Source organism: Micromys minutus, assembly GCF_963924665.1.
Source record: "Micromys minutus genome assembly, chromosome: 29".
Taxonomy (NCBI): Eukaryota; Metazoa; Chordata; class Mammalia; order Rodentia; family Muridae; genus Micromys; species Micromys minutus.
Genome location: NC_137964.1, coordinates 26923541 through 26949151, shown reverse-complemented (window position 1 = coordinate 26949151; position 25611 = coordinate 26923541). Strand labels below are relative to the sequence as shown.

The following is a 25611-nucleotide window of genomic DNA, read 5'->3' as shown; positions in this document are numbered from 1 at the left end:
CCTAGCAGTTTTTGTCTTTTCTATATCCACAGTTCCTGTGATAACTGGGCCCCAGTTAGTCATTTCATTAGCCTTGGGACCAGTAGCCAACAGCTAATGCTTTACCTCCAATATCTACTTGATCTTTCTTTCTCTGCCTCCCCCTAAGATTTATTTAGTCTTATGTGTAACTGTTTTGCCTACATATATGTATGTGTACCATGTGCGTACCTGATGCTTATGAAAGTCAGAAGAGATTGTCAGACCCTCTGGAAATAGAGTTATAGATCATTGTGAACCGCCATGTGGGTGCTGGGAACCAAACCCAGGTCCTCTATGAGAGCAGCAACTGCTCTTAACTACTGAGCCCCTCTGCAGCCCCTACCATCCTCCTTTCTACACACAGGTTCTGTCTCGAGCATTGATGTACATTCCACAACTAGGGAAATATGCAGAAAGCATCCTGGAAAACGGGAGCAGCAGTGGCAGGAAACTTGCCAAGCTTCAGAGGATTGCACGCCAGGCAGTTGCCGCACTCTGTGCACTTGGAGGCTTTAAAGAAACAATCAAGATAGGCTCTGAGGTCCAGGTAACCCACCGCTGCTTTCTCTGGGCATTGTTATTGCCTTCCCCCAAACACTCGCCACAGCTGCCCAGTTCTCTTCAACTACTATTGTTTGCCCAGAAGGGCAGCAAGCATTTTTCCTTCAAACTGAGGAGTAAAACTCAAAAACCTTCTGAGTTTCTATAGACATCATTCTGTACACTGCTCAAATGCTAAGGCAGTGCTGTCTGATGTTACCTATGGGATTCATGTTCTAGGGCATCATTAATGCTGAAAACTTGAGCTTGAGCTGATAGCATGTCTTGTTGGGAAAGCTCATTGCCGTGGGCTTGGGATCTTGATCATGTCTTTGTCGTGACTCCTCGTCAGAATCAGATATTACTATAGCTCTGACATAACAGCTACAAAGCCCTCCCTCTTGTTCCGTTAGATAGCTGTGCTCACTTGAACCTGGCAGGTGGTGCTAATAATCTCTGTCACTAGGTTTTAGGCAGAGGAATATCTGGAAGCATCGGAGTTGTGGCTTCTATCAATGAACAGGAAGGTATAGCTACAGTCAGATTCCCTCCTGTAGACTGCCGAAGGACATCACAAGCAGCAGACACGCTGACTATTCCTTTGTCTAGACTTTGTGTTCCAAGATCAGAGGTAAGGTGATGCTTGCCTGCTTTGTCAAGCACCTGTGTAGGTGCTGACTATCGCTGTGGGCGGGCAAACCCTGTATAGAAGGGAAAGGCTTCACTTTCAACTGGGATACCAGCTATAACGATTTCACAGTAACATGGGTAGGAGATTTTTCATCTAGATGTCACCTGGGAATGACAGCATATGATATTTTGGGTTGTTTTGATCTGGTTTCTGGTTTTCTGTGGTGGTTTTGATCACATACTGATAACGCCTTTGTTTCCTGTGCCTTTTGCCTTGGCTTGCCCTTCTGCCACAGGCACTGCCTCTTCATAAGCTGTCCATCACTGAGAAGGTTGTCCAGGCAGTGCAGTCCATGCTGCTCCCTCAGGAAGGAAGCCTCTCTATCCACACCTCTCTTCCTGCAACAGGAGATGGCTCAGCACCGGTTATGGCAGTTGTCCGGCTTCTGGCTGAAATCAGAACCAGGTAAGTTGGCCTGGCCCTAGAGGGTCCATAGCCTGAAGCTCATGACAGCTAAGTAACAGGCACCATAGTCACGTACCACTTACTGCAGCTTGCATTCCCAGTTCCTGCACCTCTGATTGCATCCCTAGTACTTACTGTACCTCACGGTGATGCTGCCGTTCACCTGAGAGAGCCAGCTCCTGGGGTGTGCCATGCCGTGTAGGCTCACACTTGTTGCTGTACTGGCTGCTCTGCTAAAAGAACCTGTTTTACAGCAGGAATCACATGGCCACTTTTTCAAATAACTCAGTTCTATCACTTTCCAACCTAGTGACAGGAAAATGAGGGAGATGTCTGCCTACAGATACATTCACTCTCCACTAAACAAGAGTGACAGGGTTCTCCTGCAGAAACTTTTCAGATGTATGCTGACCTACATGAGAGAAGTCAGATGTAGATTTTCTGTCTGTGGATTCGCCTTTACTCATGCAGCTCTCATTGCTCACAAGGTAGTGATACAGAGCTCTGACAACTGGACATCCAATACTTTGTGTCTCTCACTGGGCAAAAGGCTGCTTAGACATTTCATGGTGTCTGTGGGGAGTAGTTAAGAGCCATCCTCAAGTACAAACCTGCAGCTGCTCACATCCTTGTATAGAATGGCACAGCATAAGTGTGGAGCCTGCATGTCCTCCAGTACTATCAGATGTCTCTGGGACTGTCAGATGTCTTTGGATTTCTGAGCTTCCTTGTGCAGTGTCAGAAGTATTGTTTAGGAACAGTGACCAGCAGAGAATGACCATATACATTTAGTATAGGAGAAGCTTTTTCCACATACTAGCAGTTAGATGGTCTAGTCCCACATGGGTATGGAGGGCCAGCCATATATTTCAGAGCCAGTCTGCTGTGAGACATAAGAAGTGTAAGTGACAAATTTGATTGAAGTGTTTTCACAGTTGATGTCTTAAAGAATGAACATTGATGACTGAAATATTGTGAATCTTTTAACATTAAGAGCATGCCTGGTCATGGCACAGCTTTTAGAAGACAGCCTGTTTTGTGAAGAATTCATACAGCAGTGTCCAGCAGCTGTGGAAGTTCTGAACCTTGTAGCCCAGGAGTGCAGTGCGGGTGAGTACCAGTAAGCCATTGTGCAGCATCTCATGGAATTGTCTGCATTGATCACATGCTGAGCTGAGAGACAGTGCTCCTCACAGCTCCCTCCCTCCCTCCCTCCCTCCCTCCCTCCCTCTCTCTCTCTCTCTCTCTCTCCCTCTCTCCCCCCCTCACGAGCACACACAGCCTTCAGCCTCTGCTTTCCAGGAAAGCAGTGCTCTTGAGTGAGGACCAGGTCTGTGCCTGTGTGCTTTCTTTTCTACATTCACGTTAATTCACTGATGGTTGTGCATTCTCACTATGAGTTGGGGACATTTGGATTCTAAATGTAGACTTTGTATTGGTATCCTTGATAGCCGGGCATTTAAGACGTTCATGGCCTTTTTTGTTTGTTTTTATTTTTGTTGTTGTTTGTTTGTTTTTTTAGTCTTACTATGTAACTGCAGCAGGCCTGGAACTTTTGATTTAGACCAGGATGGCCTCATACTCGAAATCTGGCTAGATGCTAGGATTAAAGGCAGTACCACATACCCAGCCAATATTAATATTTAAAATCAGTTTAGGTTTTGAATGTAATAGCCTTCACCTGGCATGAGTGGGGCCTGCCAGTAATCCTATAACTCTTGAGTTTAGGGCAGGAGGATCAGGAAGTTCAGGCCAGCCAGAGCTAAATTGTGAGTTTTAGGCCACCCTTAACTATATACAACGGCCCTAATTTTAAAAAATAAGATAGTGGGGCCCCGTTTTTCAGATGGTAAGAATCATAAGCATCATTTGCTTATGCCTGAGGCTTGTGGACAGCTTTGCTTAAGTTATACAATCTCATCTTCAAAACCTGTGTAGGCCTAGGTGCTCCCAGTGCTCTGGGATGGGGTTGGAGGCCTTGGGGAATACCAAGTCCAGGCTACTCTGCTCCAGCCTCGTTACCCAGCAAACCTGGCTGCTGATCTTTGTGAGGAGGCAGAAGGCTCAGGGTATTTCCTCTTGTGTAAGGATGTAAGTGTGTAATGACATTGTTTTGGTGCTACTCCTGGAAGCTGTTTGGTTTACTGTGTCCTGCCACAGGAGAGCGGCTCGCAGTTGTAGAGGTGCAGTGCGAGAGACTCAGGATGCTCTACCGGGACTGCGCTCGGCCCCCTCCACCTCCGCTGCAGGCTGACCGGAGACAGGTGAGAGATTGCTGCCTCCCTATAGGCTGTGACTCTGCCGCTGAAGAAAGACAGGTAGAGGGGTATGACATTAGATAGAGCACATGTGCTGAGCCTGTAGCGCTGAGGTGGAGTGCCTGTCTACAAGGAGCACGTGCAGTCCTTTGGCAGCTACTGTCCCCTTTAGCTGTCCAAGAACTGAACTGACCTTCTGAATGCTGCAACATTATACTATGCAGCAGGATTTTTTAATATCTTTGAACTCTGAGTAGATAAAAAGACAGCTTTAAACAATAGTTAGGGAACTGGAGAGATAGTAAAGTGCTTGCCATGCAAACTTGAAAACCTGAGTTTGGCTTCCCAGCACCAGGCATGGACAGATGTCCCTATAATCCCAGTGCTGGGGTATCAGAAGCAGAAGTACCCCTGGGGCTTCCTGGCCAGCAAATCTAACCAAGTCAATGAAAGACTGTCTCAAAAAACAATGTGAACTGTGGCTAGGGGAGACACACGATGCTTCTATGTGGATGTATGTAAAAGCACACAAAACTAAAAATGTGATGTATTTGTTTTAGACTGTAATACTCTAGTAATTAGAGCGTGACTGAGTAATAGCAAAATATGAAAAATTGCTACATTTTTTATGTTTGTAGCAGCTTTATTCACAATACTCAAAAATGAAAACTGCCTCAATGGCCATCAAATGTTGAATGAATTAGCAAAATAAGATAATACCCAAGCCACGAGTCATGACATAGCCATATACAGGCCACCCACACAGTCCCGCAGGTTTCCAGATTCTATTCATGTGTCTAGAAAACCTACAGAAGAAGCAACAGGTTGGTGTAACGGGCTGGAGGAGGAGAGGAGTGAGTGAGAGGCTGGAGCTTGGCTTCTGCTGAGTGTGGGGTTGCTTACAGCAAGGGAACAAATGCTCTAGACCAGAACGACTCCACACACACCAAAAGGCAGGTTTAACTTGACATGTGCAGATTGGATGTTGTCAGAGGCATGTCAATAAGGTGGTGCATATAAATAAAGCCCACACCAATATCACTTGACATCTAGCCGTCTTTGGTTATCCTGGTAAACACATTGAGGTGTGGTTTAAAAGCCAAGTGGTTTCTTCTGCCCATAGTGTCTGTGTTCCCATCCAGCTTTTTCTTCTCCGCAGCAAGTGAGTTCCATCAACAGCAGTGTCCACCACAGGCTGTGCACACTAACTCTCAAGGCTGCACTGGCTGGCTTGTGATCTGATGATGCCCTGGCAGCCATATCCTGTGTCTGCAGTTCTTTGTGTAGGGTGTGTTGGAATTGGTGGGTGGAGAAACTGACTCAGAGGAAAGCCTGACACTTGAGCAGTGAAGTACTGGAGCATGAGGAGACAAACAACCCACCTAAGAAAAACCCTGTCACCCATCTGAACATGTCCTTGGAGTGCAGCTCTTCCTTAAGCACCGAGCTAAGATTGTCCTTGTGTGTTCATGCAACCGTGTGAGGATGAGCATAATGAGAGAAAGATGTTGTTTAAAGAGAAAACCAAAGAGCAGCTTCATGAGCCTGAAAAGGAGCAATGGGAAGGCAGGAAGATGAGCAGCTGCAGCTCTGGTCACCTCAGTGGAACTTGCACACAGAAGGGACTCTTCTCTCTTCTCTCCCCTCCCCTCCCCTCCCCTCCCCTCCCCTCCCCTCCCCTCCCCTCCTTTCTCTTCTCTTCTCTTCTCTTCTCTTCTCTTCTCTTCTCTTCTCTTCTCTTCTCTTCTCTTTGAGAACCAAAAACAAGTTCTCATTGAGACTTCAGAAAAACCAAACTATAAAGCTCATGCTGGGCCAGCCTAGTCACCATCACACCCGGGAGGAGCCGCAGCCAATGCCCGCAGGCCCCAGTCACCATCACCGCAATCATGAGGCCGAGATCCAGCATCCGCCTGCCGCCCCCGCCGCCCCCGCCGCCCCCGCCGCTGCCCTCAGCGCCACCAACACCAAGCCCGGCTCCTCGGGTAGTGGCGGCCCCGGGCGGCCTCACATCGGCGGGCGCCGCCGGCGGGGACAAGAAGGTCATCGCAACGAAGGTTTTGGGAACAGTAAAATAGTTCAATGTAAGGAACGGATACGGTTTCATCAACAGGAATGACACCAAGGAAGACGTATTTGTACGCCAGGGTGCGGAGGCAGCAAATGTTACAGGCTGTGGTGGAGTTCCAGTTCAAGGCAGTAAATACGCAGCAGACCGTAACCATTACAGACGCTATCTACGTCGTAGGGGTCCTCCACGCAATTACCAGCCAAATTACCAGAATAGTGAGAGTGGGGAGAAGAACGAGGGGTCGGAAAGTGCTCCTGAAGGCCAGGCCCAACAACGCCGGCCCTATCGAAGGCGAAGGTTCCCACCTTACTACATGCGGAGACCCTATGCGCGTCGACCACAGTATTCCAACCCCCCTGTGCAAGGAGAAGTGATGGAGGGTGCTGACAACCAGAGTGCAGGAGAGCAAGGTAGACCAGTGAGACAGAATGTGTATCGGGGTTACAGACCACGATTCCGCAGGGGCCCTCCTCGCCAAAGACAGCCTAGAGAGGATGGCAATGGAGAGGACAAAGGAAATCAAGGAGATGAGACCCAAGGTCAGCAGCCACCTCAACGTCGGTATCGCCGCAACTTCAACTACCGACGCAGACGCCCAGAGAACCCTAAACCACAAGATGGCAAAGAGACAAAAGCAGCCGATCCACCAGCTGAGAATTCGTCCGCTCCGAGGCTGAGCAGGGCGGGGCTGAGTAAATGCCGGCTTACCATCTCTACCATCATCCGGTTTGGTCATCCAACAAGAAGAAATGAATATGAAATTCCAGCAATAAGAAATGAACTAAGATTGGAGCTGAAGACCTTAAGTGCTTGCTTTTTGCCCATTGACCAGATACACTAGAACTATCTGCATTATCTATGCAGCATGGGTTTTTTATTATTTTTACCTAAAGATGTCTCTTTTTGGTAATGACAAACGTTTTTTAAGAAAAAAAAAAAGGTCTGATTTTTCTCAATACACCTTTAACGGTTTTTAAATTGTTTCATATCTGGTCAAGTTGAGATTTTTAAGAACTTCATTTTTAATTTGTAATAAAGTTTACAACTTGATTTTTTTCAAAAAAGTCAACAAACTGCAAGCACCTGTTAATAAAGGTCTTAAATCAAAAAAAAAAAAAAAAAAAAAAAAAAAAAAGCTCATGCTGGGTATGGTAGCACAAACCTTTAATCCTGAGTACTCAGGAGGCAGAGGCAGGCTGATCTTTATGAGTTCAAGGCCAGCCAGGGCTATGCAGAGAAACCCCGTCTCTAAAAACCAAAAACAATCATAAAGCTTCTCTTAAGATTTATTTTTACTCTTTGTGTCTGGATGTTTCGCCTGCCTATGTGTGTACCACGTGCTTGCAGTGTCTGAGACTAGAGGAGTGACCAGTGCTCTCAGCCTCTGAGCCATCTCTGTAGCCCAAAAGACAGCTTAAATAATGTATAATGGTGGTGCACAGGGAGAGTGTCTTTGAATGGGAGGCCTCGCGTAGCAGGCATAAGACTTTGGGGTCCATTCCCAGCATTATAACAAAAAATGAAAAGAGAGAACCTATCAGGAAAGAGTAATGAGATTTATCTGCTTTGTTGAGTGGAATCCTCCCTCCTGCCCCCATTGCAGCCCAAAGAGATCACTTGGAGCCCTTCTCGAGTGTTCCCTCCAGTTCGTGCCTGCATGTTCTCATCTCACCTCACATCTGTCACCTTCCTGGCTGATCCCAGCGCTGGAGGAGGTCTTCCCCGGGGCACCTTCATCTATGCCACCTCCCCCCTGCCAGTTCAGGTGAGAAGGTGCATGTCAACCTGCCTCTCCCATACCTCAGACTAGGAAGAAGCTGCAGGTGTTAGGCCTAGCCACTTGTCCCTTCTGACGTCACCCTCTACTGCTGTCTCTTCAGGCCCCATCTTTCTACTGGGAAATTGAGATTGTTTCCTATGGAGACACTGATGATGACACTGGACCAATCGTCTCATTTGGCTTTGCTACAGAAGCCGAGAAGCGAGATGGGGCATGGACCAATCCGGTGGGCACTTGCCTCTTCCACAAGTAAGTGGCTGTTCCTGCTTCAGCTAAAAAAAAAAAGTGCTGCCAGGCATGGTTGGGCTCGCCTTTAATCCCAGCATTCAGGGGCAGCAGATCTTTGTGAGTTTGAGGGCTACCTGGTCTATTAGTAAGTTCCAGGCCAGCCAGGCCTACGTAGTGATACCCTTTCATAGAAACGGGTCAGTATTCCAGAGAGAGTAGCTTCCCATAGATGTTTATGGGTATTCACGGAACCAAAGTGAAGTTGTGTGATTGAGTTCAGACAGGAAGTGTCATTTTCTTCTGTAGATGCTTATGTTCCTCTGCATGGTTCTTTCCTAGTTGTCCTTCAACAAGAAACTTGTCTTTCTTCTTTCCCAATCATTTCTGAATCTATATACCATGATGCTGTTCTGTAGACTGGTGTCTGCTGGGCTCTTGTAACACTAACGGGACAGCAGAGCAGCCTCAAGCCAGGTGTGGACAGTGCCAGGTGGAAGTCTGTAGTGTTGGGAAAGCATTGCTTCTGACTCTGGGCATCCCTTCCTTCCTTCGCTCCCTCCTTCCCTCCACGTGAGGCTCAGCCTTGACTCTCATTGCTTGTTTTCCTCCCAGCAATGGCCGAGCTGTGCACTACAACGGCTCCAGTCTGCTACAGTGGAAGAGCGTCCGCTTAGATGTCACACTCTCTCCTGGTCAGTGCAGTGGGGCCTTCTTACTCTGCATGCTTCTGTGGGTGCCGGCCTTGGACCTAGATGGTTTAAAGTTAAATAAACTTAGCAATTGGAAATGGGTCATTTGTCTTTGAGTAAAAAGTTAACACCTGCCCTTGTTGTCTGATTTTTACACCACAGCTCTCATATTCCAGAGCCATTACCCTAGAACCTCTATCTTATAACTCATGGGACAGACATGGTTGCTTTTGTCCCTTGTCACATAGTTTCAAATTGGAAGTTCACCTGATAGTAAAGTGGGAAAATGTGTGTATCTTTCCTGCTCTCTGCTGCAGGTGATGTGGCAGGAATCGGTTGGGAACGGACTGAGGGAACTCCGCCTCCTCCAGGGCAGCCAGCCAAGGGTCGGGTGTATTTCACATACTGTGGGCAGCGCCTTACTCCATACCTAGAAGATGTCTCTGGCGGGATGTGGCCTGTGGTTCACATTCAGAAAAAGGCAAGTCACTGCGATGGGAAAGAAGAACAAATTCTTTTCAGAAATGTGTCCTGACCAGCAAGGGAAGGGAAAGGGCTTTTTGTAACTGTTTCCTGCACAGTGATGGGCATGGGCCTGGATAAGTGCTTCCTTGCTTCCCTGATGGACCCTGTAGGCTTGAATCTGCTGATGCTGTGTCCAGAGCTTGCTCTTAGCTATCCTTCCTTAACAAGGAAAGAAACACTACTGAAATGTATGACAGTAGCTTATGAGAGCCACCCTCTGAGTCAAGTAGAATGGCAGATACTTGGAGAGTTCTCTGGGAAAGACTCAAAAGTTCAACACTCCTCTTCCCCCAGCACCTCAGCATATGCACAGTCTCACACACATGCTCACTTATACTTACATTCATACATACATACATATATATTCACACAGGCACACAAACCTGCATTAATACAGAGTATCACACACAGTCTCTCTCTCACACACACAGACACACACATAGTCTCACACCCACAGTCTCTCACACCCACAGTTTCTCACACACACAGTCTCACATATACACAGTCTCTCTCTCACACACACACACAGTCTCACATACACACAGTCTCTCTCACACACACACACAGTCTCACATACACACAGTCTCACACACATAGTCTCACACATGGAGGCTTCTGTTGATTTCTGTCTGGGAAGTTAGTGGGAAGACTGTCCTAGGTGAAGAGAGGAGCGCATAGAACACAACCACTGGCCTGGTGCGAGAGTGCTTTGTAATTTAGTTCTTGAGAGCCAAGTCAGGATTGATGGAGCCGGAGAGAGAGATATTCCTCTGGCCGTAACTCTAGTCCCGAGGGATTCCACACTCTTCTGGCATCTTAGGCACCAGGCACAAACATGGTGTATAGCATACATACAGGCAAAATTCTCATACACATAAAATAAATAAAAGTTTAAAAGAAGATGATTGTTGAGAGTTTGAGGCTACATAGCAAAATCCTGTGGATCAGGAGAGGGTACAAGTGTTAGAGACAGTGAGTGGCAAAGAACCTGAGCCAAGTGTCGGGAAGGCCAGAGGAAGGTAGACAGCTGAGCTGCAATCCAAGCACAGCTCACACATGCCTGATCCTGGGCCTGCTTCTCCCACCTGCTGTCTCTTGGGCTGCCAATCACTTAAGTGTACTTCATTGTTTATAAATCAAAAAGAAGGAAAGATAATCTAAATAATCCTAAATCCTAATTTTGCTCTTTCTAGAACACAAAAACTCGAGCCAATTTTGGCTCCCGCCCATTTGCGTATGCTGAAGGACAGGCTCATCGTAATGCCGCCGACCTGTGCACTGACCTGGCAGAGGAGATCAGCGCCAACTTTGAGGCCTTGCCATTTGCCATGGCATCTGACAGTGACAACGATGCTGGCACCAGTATTGCATCAGACCCAGGCACTCATGGGCCACCATGCCGGATTGCAGCAGTGGCCACAGCCCAGCAACGTAAGCCACATCATCCCCGTTTCCCGCTGCTAGTGCTGTTGGGAGTGCTGTGAATTCTACAAGTCCACTTAGCTTCGGCATCCTCAGTGCAGTGAGACAGTCTCATACAGAAAGAACAAGAGGCGGGTCAAACTGGGAGTGTCAGACTGGGAGTGTTCCCACTACATGGTGCTAAACGTGTAGGTGTAGGAAGAATAGTGCAGGAAGCTAAAAGCCCAGACATTTATATGAAATCACTTTACAGTATTACTCATTTGTTTAAATAATTTTTATTAAAAATCTCTTTAAACTGAGGTCATCAGGTAATAATAAAATGGTAGAATTACGGACATGGATGGAAAGCTATGTGCTACAATGTTTCCTGATCACTTAAAAAACTTAAACCAGCTTGGGCAATTTAGATTTATAATTCCAGGTATTTGGGTGGCTGAAGCAGAAAGATAATAAATTCAAGGACTGTGTGGGCTACAAGGTCAGCCTGAGCAATTTAGTAAGACCTTATCTCAACATTTAGATAGTCAGACCAAGAGATACATAGAAACATAGCTAGATACATAGATAGGCAGATACACAAATCATAGATGCATAGATAGGTAGGTGGATACATATATGCATACATACATACTTAACACACACAGACAGTTAGATACATAGATGCATAGATACATAGATAGGCAGACATTCAAAGGCTGGGGACATATCTCAGTGGTAGAAGCCATACCTAGAATGGACAAGATTCTGTCCCTAGCCTTGTGAAAGGAATGAAGGGTCTCGTGTTTTGTTACAGAATATGACAGTGATACCTCCTGCCACTATAAAGTGGAGCTCAGCTATGAGAATTTCATCACCTCTGGCCCAGACCCCCACCCACCTCCCATTGCAGATGATGAGAGTGATGATGATGATGATGATGACATCCCTCAGGTAAGGCTCAGGACTGGGCAGCACTTAGTTCCCTGGGGACTCAGGACAAGGCCTGTGCATTAGTTTTCAGCTGTGTCCATGTGTGAGTAGTTATCTAATTGTTCTCAACTGCCCATGAGCATTTATGTCTGCCAGGCTGAGCTGCCAAGGTCCATGTGTTGAAAGGTAAAGGACCTTTTGGTAGCTCAGCAGGAAATTCAAACTGTAGTGAGAATGCTTTGGTGGCTTGGAAGAAAAGGAAGAGCTTGCTGGGATGGGGAAAGGTTGCTGTCAGGAGAAGGAAAGGTGTGCTATGGGGGCTCCTTAAGGGTTTGTGTTTAGGCTTGAACAGGGCAGGTCTTTATGGTAGAGCCACAGTGTCTGCATGAAGCTCTTCCTCAGCTCACAAGCTTCCCTCCCATACAGGAGGACCACTACGCTCTGCTGGTGAAAGCATGGGAGACCAAGGTTTTCCCTACCATCCGAAGACGCTTCCGCAACGAAGCTGAGCGAAAGTCAGGCCTGGACCAGATCAAGGGTGCTTTACAACTAGGTCAGCTGGTTTTGTTCTCCTAAAGATTCACCGAGAAGCTAGAGGGATGAGTGAGATACAGCTCAGGAGAGACACTCCTCACAAGGAGGAGCTTGCTGTGTCTAACCCTCATGTTACTGAACTCAGGGCCCTTTGCCTTTCTGAACATCCCAGTGCTTTCCCTTTCGTTTCCAAGTATATGGACATGTCTTTATTTGGCTTAGTATCATTAATACAGTAGTGCCGTTTTTGCTATTAAGTGTGACTGCATCCCCTTCTTATGGGAAGGGACAAAGCAGCTGGATACAGTGGTGCCAGCTTGATTCCAGACAGGAGGGTGGCAAGTTCAAGACCATCCTGGGCCTTATAGTGACCCTGTCTCAAAAACAAAACAAGCAATCAAAGGCCCTGCAGGACATTAGTGGTTAGAAGGTGCTCAGCACCACTCTCTCTCAACAGTGTTTGTTGTAGCACAAAGATGGCAAGGCAGAAACAAACACTGCTCTCACACTCTTCTGCCTCTGCATTTGCCCTGTTGTTTGTTCTGCATTAGCTCAACCTAAAGGCCCCACAGTCCTGTGCCCTTGTTGGTAAGCGTCCGGTCCTGAGGAACTCCAGCTCCTAGCAGCACTGACTGGTGCTTTCAGCCTTTGTCACACTGGGCAGGCAGATCTGAGTCCCTAGAAGTGACACAGATAGTACTTAAACAGGGTACAAACTGCCCTTCCAGCAAGGGCACAGAAACCCTCTGCATCAGTGCATTTCAGGCACGAGTCAGTGCTCCATTGGTCTGACAACTGTGTTCCCTGAGGCGTTACTTGGTGTGCTGTGTTTGCAGGCATGGTGGACATCGCCCGGCAGACAGTTGAGTTTCTCTATGAGGAGAATGGCGGAATCCCCAGAGACCTTTATCTTCCCACCATTGAAGACATTAAAGATGAAGCAAACAAGTTCACAATTGACAAAGTTCGAAAAGGTTTTGCTTTTGCTTCCTCCTTTCTCCGCGTGTGACTTTTCCTTTGAAAGGAGCAGCTGCTGGCTCCCCTAGGGCACCCTTACTCTGAGTGAAGTAACCTCTTCCAGGTTCAAGTGTCCTGGTAGGCTCACTCAAGAAGGCATGTGTGTAGGCTCAGGCAGTGTCTCCCATAAGCATAAGCAGCTGACAGGGCTGGAAATAGAGGGAAGAAGTGAGGGCTTCAGATAGGCTTCCTGGCATGAGCATGGGTTCTGCGCTAGCTGGGCATGTGGCTCTCTCTTGTCCTCAAAGTCAACCTTGCTACATAGTGAGTTTAAGGATAGCCTAGGTTAGGGGAAGCCCTTTTTAGAATAGACATGTGCTTTCCCCCAAGATTCCATTACTTTGAAGAAGCAACAGAAAAGCACATACACAAAGAATTTTAAGCCACTCATTTTCCTATGTTAATCTTTTCATTTCTTTTTGAAGAAGTGTTTATCTAAGTCTTTTCTCTGTTTTTTAATGACTTGTACTCTTTTTTTTTTTTTTAAGAATTACTTTATTTATGAATACACTGTAACTGTCTTCAGACACACCAGAAGAGGGCATCAGATCCCATTAAAGATGGTTGTGAGCCACCATGTGGCTGATGTGAATTGAACTCAGGACCTCTGGAAGAGCAGTCAGTGCTCCCAACCACTGAGCCATCTCTCCAGTCCTGGCTTGTACTCTTAAGTCATGAATTGGAAAAGTTTGCCATTTTATTATCACTTTGCAGGCTGAGCTGTGTTAGACCCTACAGTACAACCTCCCAGGGTGACATGGCACTTCTTCTACTTTCTCAGGTCTCACCGTTGTAACCCGCTCTCCAGACAGCAGCAATGTAGCTAGCAGTACTGTGGGAACTGCTTTACCAAAATTTGCCATTCGAGGGATGCTAAAGACCTTCGGCCTTCATGGAGTCGTTCTAGATGTTGATTCAGTAAGTAAACAGCCAGTCAGGCTACTCCAGTCAGTGTGTGAAGAGAGGCTCCTGTGCCCATACAAAGAGACTGTAGGATGGGGTGCCAGATGTACAAAGGTGAAGGCCCTGGGGTTCTGTCCACAGTTCCAAACAGACACATGAAAAATGGATTTTGCTTTTAGATTTTTCTTAAAGTAAAAACAAAACCAGCCTAGAGAGGTGGCTCAGGAATTAAAAGCACTAACTCTGTCATTAGGAACAGAGTTCAAATCCCAGGACCAAAATCAGATGGCTCACAGATGCCTTAACTCCAGCAACAAGGGATCAAAAATGTCTTCTGGCCTCTGTGAACATCTAAACCCACACATACGCATATAGTCCCATGGACAAACACATAGAAATCAACATAAAATAACTGTTAAAAAAGAAGGAAGGAAACCACATGGAATGGGAAGACTCGGTGAGAACATGTAATGCTTATGGGAGTGAGGCTGCACCCAGGGCCCCGTCACATCTGTGCGGCCACTGCTCACATCCAGCTCACATCTCTCCAGTACAAAGCAAAGTGGTCCATTATCCTTGAGGACAGCATTAGATTGTTTCAAAGGCAGGAGTTAGAAATTAAGGTTTAGGCTCTGTGATTGCAGAGATGGTGGGAGAGAAAGAGATGGTTCTGAAAACTTCATTGTACCGACTCCCCCTGCGTTACTCCCTCTGTCAGACCAGCGGTGTCAGCTCCCCAGAGGTTGTCTCCATTCTACAGAGCTCTCTTCTGAGGCTTAGGAGGAGGGGCAGGAGTAGCAGACAGACAGGAAGGGAGTGGCATGGGGAGGCCAGAGGTTTGAAAGCCTCAGCTGAGCCTCATTCCCAGCCCACATGCTAATAACTGTTAAAGAGCAGAGCATCTGTCTGATAACTGTATTTTATTGGTGGAAATTAAAAGTAAGCTCATACATATGCATTCTGGATTCAAATGCCAACATAAATTTTTACTTAGGGATTATTAAAGATTTACTTAAAATCTAAGCAATAAAAATTATAAAATAACACAAAGGTATTTTAATAAAATTTACTTTTTCTAATTTTTACTTGATTTATAGTTTTTTCCTGAAGACTTTTTTCTTTTCTTTTTAAGATTTATTTGTTTTATATGCGGTCCTGAGTTCAATTTTCAGCAATTACATGGTGGCTCACAACCATCTGTACTGGAATATGATGCCTTCTTCTGATGTTTCTGAAGAAAGCTACAGTGTACTTATATACATGAAATAAATAAAGTAAATAAATTAAAAAAAAAAAAGTACTTGCTGCTTCTACAGAGGGCCTGAGTTTGATAATTCAAAACTGTAACTCAAGTTCCAAAGAATCTGCCACCTTCTTCTGGCCTCTGTGGGTATCAAGCACACATATAATATACATACATGTATGCAAGTAAACACTCCAACAAATAAACAAAAATTATATATCTTCAAAAGAAAGAGAAAGTATCTCAGTCAGTAAAGTCTCTGCAGCTCAAGCATTAGGACCTGAGTTGAGACCCAGCAGTGTATCTGTGGTCCCAGTGCTGGTGCAGGAGGGAGACACAGGATCCCCAGGGCTTGCCAGCCTGCCACAGTAGCCAAATGGAGGAGCTCTTAGTTCAGTTAAGAGGCCGTCTCAAAAGTAAGGTAAAAAACAACTTCATTAAAATCATCAGCCTCTAGCCTCTACACACATGCGTACACATGAGCATATGCTCCCTCATATACCACACACGAGCACACATGAGCATGCACACACACTTGTACATATGAGCATGTAGCACACCACACACGTATACACGTGAGCATGTATACTCGCACACACAAAACACAAAAGAAGTAGTAGTGTTGTGCACCAATCTCAGTCATCAGGAGGCTGAGGTAGGGGAATTCAGCATTCCAGACCAGCCTAAGCTATACTGGAAGACCCAAAGGAATTGTGGGTGAGGCTCAATATTAGAGTAGATACCACATGTAGAAGGTTCTGGGTTTGATCCTAACACACACATACATACAACCTTAACAAACTGAACTTTAGAAATGACTCAGCAGTTAAGGGCATATACTGTTCATGCAGAGGACCTGAGTTCCATTACCAGCACCCACGTTTGGTAGCTCAAACCCTCTTGTAATTCCAGCTCAAAGGGACCCAGCACCCTTTTCTGACCTCCAATGTTACCTGCATGTGTGTGTATAGATAGAGATACATACATGTAACTAGAATAATAAAAATGAATCTTTAGCTAGGTGTAGTGTACTCCCATATTTCCAGCACTCTTGAGGCAGAGGCAGGTGGTGAGTTCCCTGCCTGCAAAGGGGTACACAATGAAACCATGCCTTAAAAAAAATATTTTTGTGGTGGGGAGATTAAGTAAATGTATATATTGTAAATTCTCTTTGGGTTCATTAATTTTGTTCATAAAATAGCAACTAGATACAAAGTGTAGCGTAATATCTAGAGATTTAATATTAACATATCTTTGCATGAACTTAAAAACCAAAATTAGTTCTCAGGACAGCAGGTTGACGTGTACTTCTCCATGCAGGTGAATGAGTTGGTGCAGGTGGAGACATACCTCCGGAGTGAAGGGGTGCTGGTGAGGTACTGGTACCCCATCGATATGCTAGAAAGGCCCCCAGCGGGCTACCGGAGGACTGCCACTAATGGGCTGGTCACACTGGACAATACCAACCTTCAAATTCACAGGTAACACTGAGCCTTTCTTTCTTTGAGGGAATAGGTGCTTGTCTAGAAGGCTTTTCCTTCAAAGCTAAGAGTTGGGAGGAGGGACCGCAGGGGTGGGAAGAAAAGACCTGTCTAGAAGCACATTGGCCTATGCCATGTGCATTCTGTTGTATACTTGGGACGGAGCCCACTAGAGAGATAAAGACACGCAGAGGAAAGAAGTCAGGAGGGACCCGATGAGACATCCAGTTCATCATGGGAAGGCAGCAGCCAGCTGTCTCTTTCTTGGTAACCAAGTGTACCCTCGACCCAGGCTGTGTACGTGGTACCATGCAAGATTCTGAAAGGGACAAGGCTGCAGTGGAGACATGTCTGTCCTCTACAGATGAAAACCTAGTGATGATTAGTTATCATTCCCTGCCATGGCCACGCACTATTAAGTAATGCCCCCAACACAGAGACAGAGGCAGGAGAGTCTGTGAGTTCAAGGCCAGCCAAGAGGTGTGTTTATTAAAAACAAAACATAAATAAAAATTCCTGTATGACTCATTACTTCCCTCATAGAAGTCCCTGCTGCAGTTGAGAAGAAGGCAGAGTGACAAGTGAATCCTCTAATAACAACCTCTACAGACCGCCTCCATGCTCCCTGTTCTTTAGCATCACAGTTCATCCTCTCCAGACCTGTAGCTCAAGGGTCACCTGAATATGACACATGGAGCCCTAGCTAAAATGCACTCAACACAACTACCAATTTCCATGGCACCAATGTGGATGCCTGAGCTGAGTATTTCTCTAACGCTCCTTCCCCTCTCTTAAGAGTATATAGTCCTGGCTGGCCTCAAACCCTCATAGCTACACCTCTTATCACTGTTTCCCAAGTGCTAAGATTGTTGCAGCAAGCCGCCATGCCCACCTTAGGTCTGTCTGGCAGTCCTGGGCTTCTGACATATGCTGTTCTTCTGGAACGGTACATTATTCTATGGGCTTGTCTGAAGCTCAGTCATCAGATCCAAACAGGCTGTGGCCAGATGTAATGAAGCACTTAATCCCGGCACTCAGGAGGCGGCGGCAAAGCTCTGTGAGTTCCAGGCTAGTCTGGTCCACAGAGGAGTTCCAGGACAACCAGGGCTACATACTGATGACCTATCTCAAAAAAAGAGAGAAAGAAAGAGGTGGGAGTGGAAGAGGGGGAGAGAGTGGGGGGGGGGGACAAAAAGAACAACAAAGAAACCAGGCTACTTTTGGTGACACTTAAGCAGACAGCAGGCCACACAGCAGGCGGCGCTTCCTCCAGGTCAAGTGACAGTGCAGGTGTGTTCACACTGACTACACAGCCCATAGCATCAATCAGCCAGCAGCTCTGGGCTCCCTGTCAGTGCAGTTCCTCTTCACCTGCAGTGCCTTTCAAGGACAGCTGGACCAAGGCTGTTAGAGGCTGAGGAAAGCATCCAGATAACTCAAATGTGGCAGGTGAGGTGGAAGAATTAGATTTCATCCAAAACTTCCTTCTCTGGTCCTATCAGTCTGAAGGGTCCACATGAGCCATCTCTTCCTCAGCTATGACCTCTCAGTGCTTGACATCCTTCTTGACCAGAGATTCTCAATTTTGGGGTCATGACTCCTTTGTGAGTTGAATGGCTCTTTAACAGGGGCTGCATATCAAATGTCCTGCATATCAGACATTTACATTGCAATTCATAACAGTAGCAAAATTACAGTTAGAAAATAGCAATAAATGATTTTATGGTTGGGGTCACCACAACATAAGGAACTATATTAAAGGGTCACAGCATCAGGAAAGTTGAGAAACACTTGTCTAGACCACTGCAGAGGTAGCTGATGCTCAAGCACGTTGGAAGGGTGGTGTCAGAGCTTGCTCCTCTAGTCAGATCTTCCTGTGGCATCTCCAGTGAAGGACTTGAGACCTGTGCTTCATGCAGCACCCTGTGAGCCTCTGAGGCTGCTTCCCTCCTTGGCTCTTTCTGTTCTCCGAGCACTGGACTCATTTCTGTGTCAGGAATCTATCAGCTGACCGCTGATCTCTGTTACCAGTTACCTTACCTTGTATCAGTCAGTCGTGTGGGCTTGGCATTCTCTATATGGCCCTTATAAACACTGTTGCTATGAATTTATGCTAACAAGCTTTTGTGTGGATGGATATTTTCATTTTTTCCCCAGGGCGTTTTTTGAGTTGGGGTGAGAAAAAAAAACTAAACTAAACTGTTGTAGTTTTTATTTAAAACTCAAATGAGTTACTTGAAACACAGATCATAGGCCAGAAGAGAAGCCTGTGATGTAGTGACATTATCCTCACTGTTGTTGACCCCATGCCACCCCCAAGAGCCCTGCTCAGGTGTGAGGGTCAGACCATCAGCACACTGAAGGTGTCACATCTTTTTGTTCCCTCAGAGAGCTACTGCGATGCGAGGCTGCGCTGGCCAGGTTGTACTGCCGCATGGCCCTGCTCAACATCTTCGCCCCCAAGCTACCTCACTTATTCACTCGGCTCTTCCATATCCCTGCTGTCCGAGACATTACCTTAGAGCACCTGCAGCTCCTGTCCAATCAGCTCCTTGCTCCTCCCCTCCCAGGTAAGACCTGGTTCAAGGAAAAGATTGCCAAGATTGAGCATGGTCTCATTGACTGCATCCTAGTATCCTAGTTTTCTATGGAGAGTCACGGAGGCTCATGCTAACTGCTCTTAGACAGCAGTGTGCACTCTTACCACAGTCCTTTAATGACGCACTGAGCACTCACTGACCATGGGACTAGTGTCACAGATACTCTGCTTGACCCTGGAGAGTCAGACAGAGGTTGCCCTGACAGGACCCGCTCTATAGCTGCTCATGTGAGACAGCTAAGCCTGGAATGCTTTGGGTAAGGGCTTTCTGTGCCCATCTGGGCAGTGCTAAGCAAGGGAATCATTTATTGGTCCACCCTGGACTAAGGGCTCCTCTGTCTACCTCTGGCACATCAGCTTCCCTTTTACCTCTGAGCACTCAAGCAAGGTAGGAGGCATAGGCACCCTCCCCGGACCCTGATCCAAGCAACACTGTGAGCTCATGGGTCCTACTCCTTGTATGCCAACCACCTCCCCACTAGCCTGACGTCACCAGCCTCTACCAGCTCACTTAGAGGAATGCACATGTGCCTCAACATACCTTAGTGAAGACTAGGCTGTCCCAGAGCAGATGGATAACCACCCCACATTTGATCTCTAAGAGACTTAGCAGGGGACATGACTATCAGTAAAGTGCTTGCCTTATAAGCACAAGGACCCTAAGTTCCTGTCACCAGCACCCACATAGAAAGCTAGGCACAGGGGTGTACATCTGTAATGTCAGTGTGACAGAGACAGAGACAAGTGGATCCCTGGGGCTCGCTGACCAGCCATGTTAGTTCAGTCCACTGAGGGACCCTGTCTCAAAAAATATGACGAAGAGCTACTAAAGGAGACACCCATCATCAACCTCTGGTTTCCACAGGCATGCATATACACGTACATACGTGAACATGTTGTGCATACACATTTGAAGCACTGTGTTACTGCTAAAAAGAAAGTACAAGTTTCAGGACCAATGCTCTTGACTCCCTCACACTGCCCTATTGGCCCGGGCCTCTCTGTCTCCCATTTCCCATGCACGAATTTCCTTACGAGGGGTCGGGAGGGTTACTCTCTCCGTGACTGTTTCTCTGGCTGTCCTGGTACTGGCTGCTGCGGTTGTACCATTGTCCCTTTCTTTTCCTGTCCACAGATGGTACCATCAGCTCCAGCTCCATCCTCTTGGCACAGTCTCTGCAGCACTGCATCCACTCACAGAGCTGCTCTGCCACCGACCTCTTCTACCAGGGCAACTCTCAGACGCTGAGGGAATGGCTCAGCGTGGCCATCACCCGCACACTGCACCAGGGCGAGGACAGCCTTCTGGAGCTGACAAAGCAGATCTGCGCCTTCCTGCAGGTACAGGCTTGAGTTCATGGCCCCAACTGTGGACACCGCTGAATAAATAGTGCTCTCCTGTGACCCACTCCTGGGCAGAGCTTCTGTTGGAGCTTTTCTGTTTCAGGCAGCCTTCTCCCCCAGAGGCTGCCAGCCACTTGCATGTGTCCTCAATAAACTGAGATGATGGAGTGTGACCTGTGCCTGGCCCACACTTGCTCATTATGCTTGTCCTTTCAGACAGCACCAGAGCAGTTCCCCTCTGAGGAATTCCCAGTTTCTGAGTCCAAAGTCAGTATGGATGTGAATTTTCCTGGAGCAGCTTTTGTTGTTGTGTCTTGCAAAGAAAGTCAGTCTGGATTCCGCAAAGAGTAAGTTATCTTTTCCCCAGAAGATGGTGCTGGGGACAGAAAAGCTAAGTGGATTCATTCCAGCAGCACTGCCCCAAGAACATGTCTCCATGGCTTTGCCCTCAATTGCACACTATTGCTAAAGCTAACTTCCTGTATCTCCTTCTGTGGGGAACTAGTCTTTATAGAGAACAACCTTCTAACGGTGGTGGAGATGGCTTATGTCCAGTGCATGGCCTGGCCAAGTCTGTCTTAACCCCCACTTCCTCTCAGCTCCTCTCTGTACAAGGCTCCGTGGGCACGTGTGCTCGTCTATGGGCTTGGCCACAAAGTGAAGCGCACTGGCCAGCTGAACCTCATCGAAGCTGCCTGCTACCCTCGAGATGCCTCGCCAGCCAACACTGGACTTGCCCCTCCACCCACAGCTGACCAGTACCCTTCCGTGGTTCTCTCTACAGACAAAGTCCACATAAAACTAGGTGAGTGTCTCTCAGCTCATACTGATGTATGGCAGGGAACAGCACTCTGCTGGCCTACCTTTGGGTGCTCCCAGGCCCAATAGCTGAGTGGAGAAAGAAACAATCGGAACAGTATTTGAGGCTATCCCTCTGCGCCTGGGGAGCCAGAAGCCAGCCCTGCACCGCACATGATCTGTGGCAATGGAACACAAGGGCAGCACTGCAAACTGTAGGGAGGTGCTACTGGACAGACAGGCATGGCTGCTTCCATCTGTCCCCCATCCCCTGCAAGGCTGAGGCAGGAGGAGTTTGCATTTGAAGCCAATGTGGGCTCCATAGCAAAATAAATAAGGAAGTAGTAGTAAGTGAGGAAAAAAAAAAAAAAAAAAAAAAGACACCCAGCGTCTCAAGACTCACAGCTACAGGCAGCAGTACACTTCAATCCCAGTACATGGAGGCAGAGGCAGGTGGATCTCTGTGAGGTTGAGGCCAGCCTGGTCTACACAGTGATAGCCAGGGCTACAAAAAGACATACTCAAAAAAAAAAAAAAAAAAAAAGAAAGAAAAAAAGAAAAGAAAGGGGCGGGGGAGGCCACTGGAGAGATGGCTCAGTGGTTAAGAGCACTGACTGCTCTTCTAGAGGTACTGAGTTCAATTCCCAGCAACCACATGGTGGCTCACAACCATCTGTAATGAGATCTGATGCCCTCTTTTGGTGTCTGAGGACAGCTACAGTGTACTCAAATACATAAAATAAATAAGTGAATCTTAAAAAAAAAAGGAGGGGGGGACTGAAGCATCTACATTTTAAAAAAAAGAGGCAAAGAAAATTGAGAGAAGACACTGAAGTTGCTGAGTGGTGACAAGATCATAGTGAAGTTTTCCTTCATCCCCTGTCAGCATGGGACTAAGGGCCAGTCTGGGGGACCTGTACCCATCACTCTGGCTAGAAGCTCAGCTAGAGCTAAGGACTAACTCAGGCAGAGACATGCTGTTCTTTTCTTGTTAAATATATCGAGGGATAGCAGAAGTCTGGAATTAAGATTTCTTTCCCTTCAGCTGGCTTTGATGAGAACAGCTTCAAGACCCCAAAGCCCCAAGGCCAGAAAAAGAGCAGCAGGTGCTCACAGGCTACCTCAGACACCAGAAGATTTATAACAAAAGCCCCAGGAACGTTCAATAACTGGGATTGCTGGAGCCTGTGAGGGCTGCAGGATGAGACTGCTGCTCTGTGCAGATGGCTCCCTCAACTCTTTCTTTCCTCACTTACTACTTCCTTATTTATTTTGCTATGGAGCCCACATTGGCTTCAAATGCAAACTCCTCCTGCCTCAGCCTTGCAGGGGATGGGGGACAGATGGAAGCAGCCATGCCTGTCTGTCCAGTAGCACCTCCCTACACAGTTTGCAGTGCTGCCCTTGTGTTCCATTGCCACAGATCATGTGCGGTGCAGGGCTGGCTTCTGGTTGCCACACCTGCAAATGAGTCTGCCTGGAGACACTGGGCAGCAAGTGCTTTCTCAGATGTACTTGGGTCAGATACAGCCAATCACATGTTTTTTTCTGGACCCTTCTCTTAGGAGTGTCCCCACCTCCTGGAGCAGTGCTGGTCTTGCACTCTCTGCCCCTGGAGTTCCCTCTGGCGATGGCCTTTGCTGAGCAGCTGCTGTCCTGGAAGTCTGAGGACAGTGAAGGGAAGTCAGAGGATGAGCCTGACAGCATCCCTTCCTCTGTCCTCCTGCACGTGGTGGAACTGCTGGGTGAGGTGCTATTTCTTGGAACAAGTGTGGAAGGGTAGGTGGGGGTGGGCTACTGGTCACCCCATAGCTGCACCTGCCAGAGCATTGCTGCCGAAGGTGGGCTTGGGAATAGATGGTTCACACAGTCCTGACCTCAAGTCCACTCTCCCGGGAGTCACCACTGAACTGCATGGTGACAGCCAACTATGACGTAAAGAATAATATTGTCATGCCTTAAAGGGTTAAATGTTTGCCAGGCATGGAGAGAGAGACAGGAGGATCTCTCTGAGTCTGAGGCCACCCTGGAGTTCTAGGCTAGCCAGGACTGTGAGCGACACTATCTGAAAACAATAGTACCAGACTGTAAATGTTTGCATGATACCCTGTCGATTATAACTTTGATAGTGAGGGGCAACATGGATGTATAAAGTGCTACCAGACAGACGTGACAGCCACAGAGCTGTGGACAGACTTCAAGTGCACAATACTCACAAATGGCCAACTTACCATATGCAAACTTACTCCCAACATATTTGAAGTAAACATTAAACTTTAACCCACAATTAGCCTGTTCATGGTTTAGGGGTGAATCCCACTGGTGGCTGTTCAGATTAGTCAGGACATAACGTGGGGGCTGACTGGCTAGAGGTACAGACAAGCGTGTGCTAAAGCAAATCCAGCACTTTGGTGATGGTGGAGTCAGGGTGAGAGGCAGAGAGGAATGAGAGACCATGCTGAAAAGGAAAACAAGCCAGGCAGCAAACCCCGGTGCCTCAGGGCCACGCATAATTGGAGCAGTAAGCAGAGGAAATAGGGACCAAGCCCTGACTGTTCCCTGTCAAAGGACGTCTTGCCAGGCCTGTGTGCTTTTGTCACTTTTTTTTTTTTAATTGTAGACAGTGTCTCACTTTGTAGCTGCCCTGTGAAAACCAGGTGGCCTCAAACTGGTATTAAAGATGGAACCCCCCGCCAAAAAAATAAAACCTAGAGCAGTAATTTTTGTTTGTGATCCTCACAATTTTCCAACAATGGCATCTAGGTTAAGCCTGTAGGGCATTCAAAACACACCCTGGGCAGTGCTTCTTGCAGGAGCAGATATCTGTGCCACCATGAGCAGAAGTAGTGAAGGAAGGACATGGCAGGGGAGACGTAAGCCTTTAGCCTAGATATAAGGCAGGCACAGGAACCCACAAACTGGTTTTCAGTAAGAACTTGCAAGCAGCATCCTCCCTAGAGAGCAGGAAACTCACTGCTCTTCCCAGAAGCCTCTGCACCTGAGCAGTAGCAGCCTTAAGAGCCCCAGAAGAGCTCTATCCAGTGCCAGTCCATCTGGATAGAACCAGATGCAGCCAACTCCCTTGTAGCTGTGAACCCAGCTGCTTCCATGGGACATGGGCTAAAATGTTCACCATCCTCATAGCTGCTCACACTTGAGCTTCTACCTTCTCCATCTATCTCTAGGCAACATGAATAGCATTTGGGAACTGGAACAATAGCACAGTTAGCAAAGTGCCTGCCTGGCGTGTATAAACCCTGAGTGCGAGTCTAACCCTGCAGAGATCATGTGTACATCTGATGGAGATCCTGGAACAGCATGTTGTTTTTGTTAACTTTATTGCTCAGTTTCATACACTGTTTTTTTAACTTTTTGGAATATTAATCTTTTTTTATTATTAAATATTTGTTTATTCTATGCATATGAGTACACTGTAGCTGTCAGACACACCAGAAGAGAACATCAGATTCCATTACAGATGGTTGTGAGCCACCATGTGGTTGCTGGGATTTGAACTCAGGACCTCTGGAAGAGCAGTCAGTGCTCTTAACTGCTGAGCCATCTCTCCAGCCCCCTCATACACTGTTTTTTAAATCACACGCTCTAGCTCTTCATTATCTCTGTTCCTTCTCTTTCCCATAGACCCTTTCTTCCCATTAAGTAACACTGGGATTTTTTTGGTTGGTTGGTTGGTTGGTTTTTTGACAAGATCTTAAACATTTGATTTTTACCAATAAAGACTCAGGAGCCTGATGCTGGGGTGAAAGCCTGCTAGCTCAGAGAAGCAGAGAGAGCCCAGCTGACCTTCCTCCTCAGCTGATGTCCCAAAAGGAAAAGGAGCCCTTGGCTCTTCAAGCTATCTCAAAAAATCCTCAAACTGAATGTCCCTCTCTTCTACTTCCTGTGTGTTTATCTGTCTTTCAGACCTCTTTTACTCTATGTTCTTTGCTTCCTGTCAACTGGCTGCTTACTCTGCCTCTTTTCCTATGGTTGACTTTATCCTGTTTATAATAAGCAGAAAGCTCTTTGATTAAAGGTGTGTGCTAGGGTTGAGCCATACCACAATTAAAAGCAGGTTTTTCCAGTAAATAACACCATCCTGGAGTTCACAGTGTGATCAAATATCCTGCAATTTTGGATTTTCTTTCTT

The 25611-nt window shown here is 47.0% G+C and overlaps 1 protein-coding gene and 1 pseudogene across 2 annotated transcripts in view; both read left to right on the top strand.

The window, feature by feature from the left end:
- HECTD4 (HECT domain E3 ubiquitin protein ligase 4) overlaps nt 1-25611 on the top strand; it is a gene marked incomplete at its 5' end in the record, with an annotated part of 141917 nt that overhangs the window by 94997 nt on the left and 21309 nt on the right. The window contains 20 exons of the mRNA XM_080940989.1: nt 386-568; nt 1028-1192; nt 1488-1657; nt 2652-2767; nt 3818-3921; nt 7590-7751; nt 7867-8015; nt 8607-8686; nt 9001-9164; nt 10402-10639; nt 11427-11563; nt 11969-12095; nt 12913-13050; nt 13875-14011; nt 16560-16720; nt 19109-19290; nt 20455-20660; nt 20880-21010; nt 21263-21468; nt 23027-23206. Of these exons, the coding sequence (XP_080797115.1) occupies nt 386-568; nt 1028-1192; nt 1488-1657; nt 2652-2767; nt 3818-3921; nt 7590-7751; nt 7867-8015; nt 8607-8686; nt 9001-9164; nt 10402-10639; nt 11427-11563; nt 11969-12095; nt 12913-13050; nt 13875-14011; nt 16560-16720; nt 19109-19290; nt 20455-20660; nt 20880-21010; nt 21263-21468; nt 23027-23206 (3136 nt within the window). The remainder of the gene's footprint in view (nt 1-385; nt 569-1027; nt 1193-1487; nt 1658-2651; nt 2768-3817; nt 3922-7589; nt 7752-7866; nt 8016-8606; nt 8687-9000; nt 9165-10401; nt 10640-11426; nt 11564-11968; nt 12096-12912; nt 13051-13874; nt 14012-16559; nt 16721-19108; nt 19291-20454; nt 20661-20879; nt 21011-21262; nt 21469-23026; nt 23207-25611) is intronic.
- Nucleotides 5723-6682, top strand: LOC308439245 (Y-box-binding protein 1-like; annotated as a pseudogene). The gene has a single exon. The product of its transcript is annotated as a Y-box-binding protein 1-like (transcript).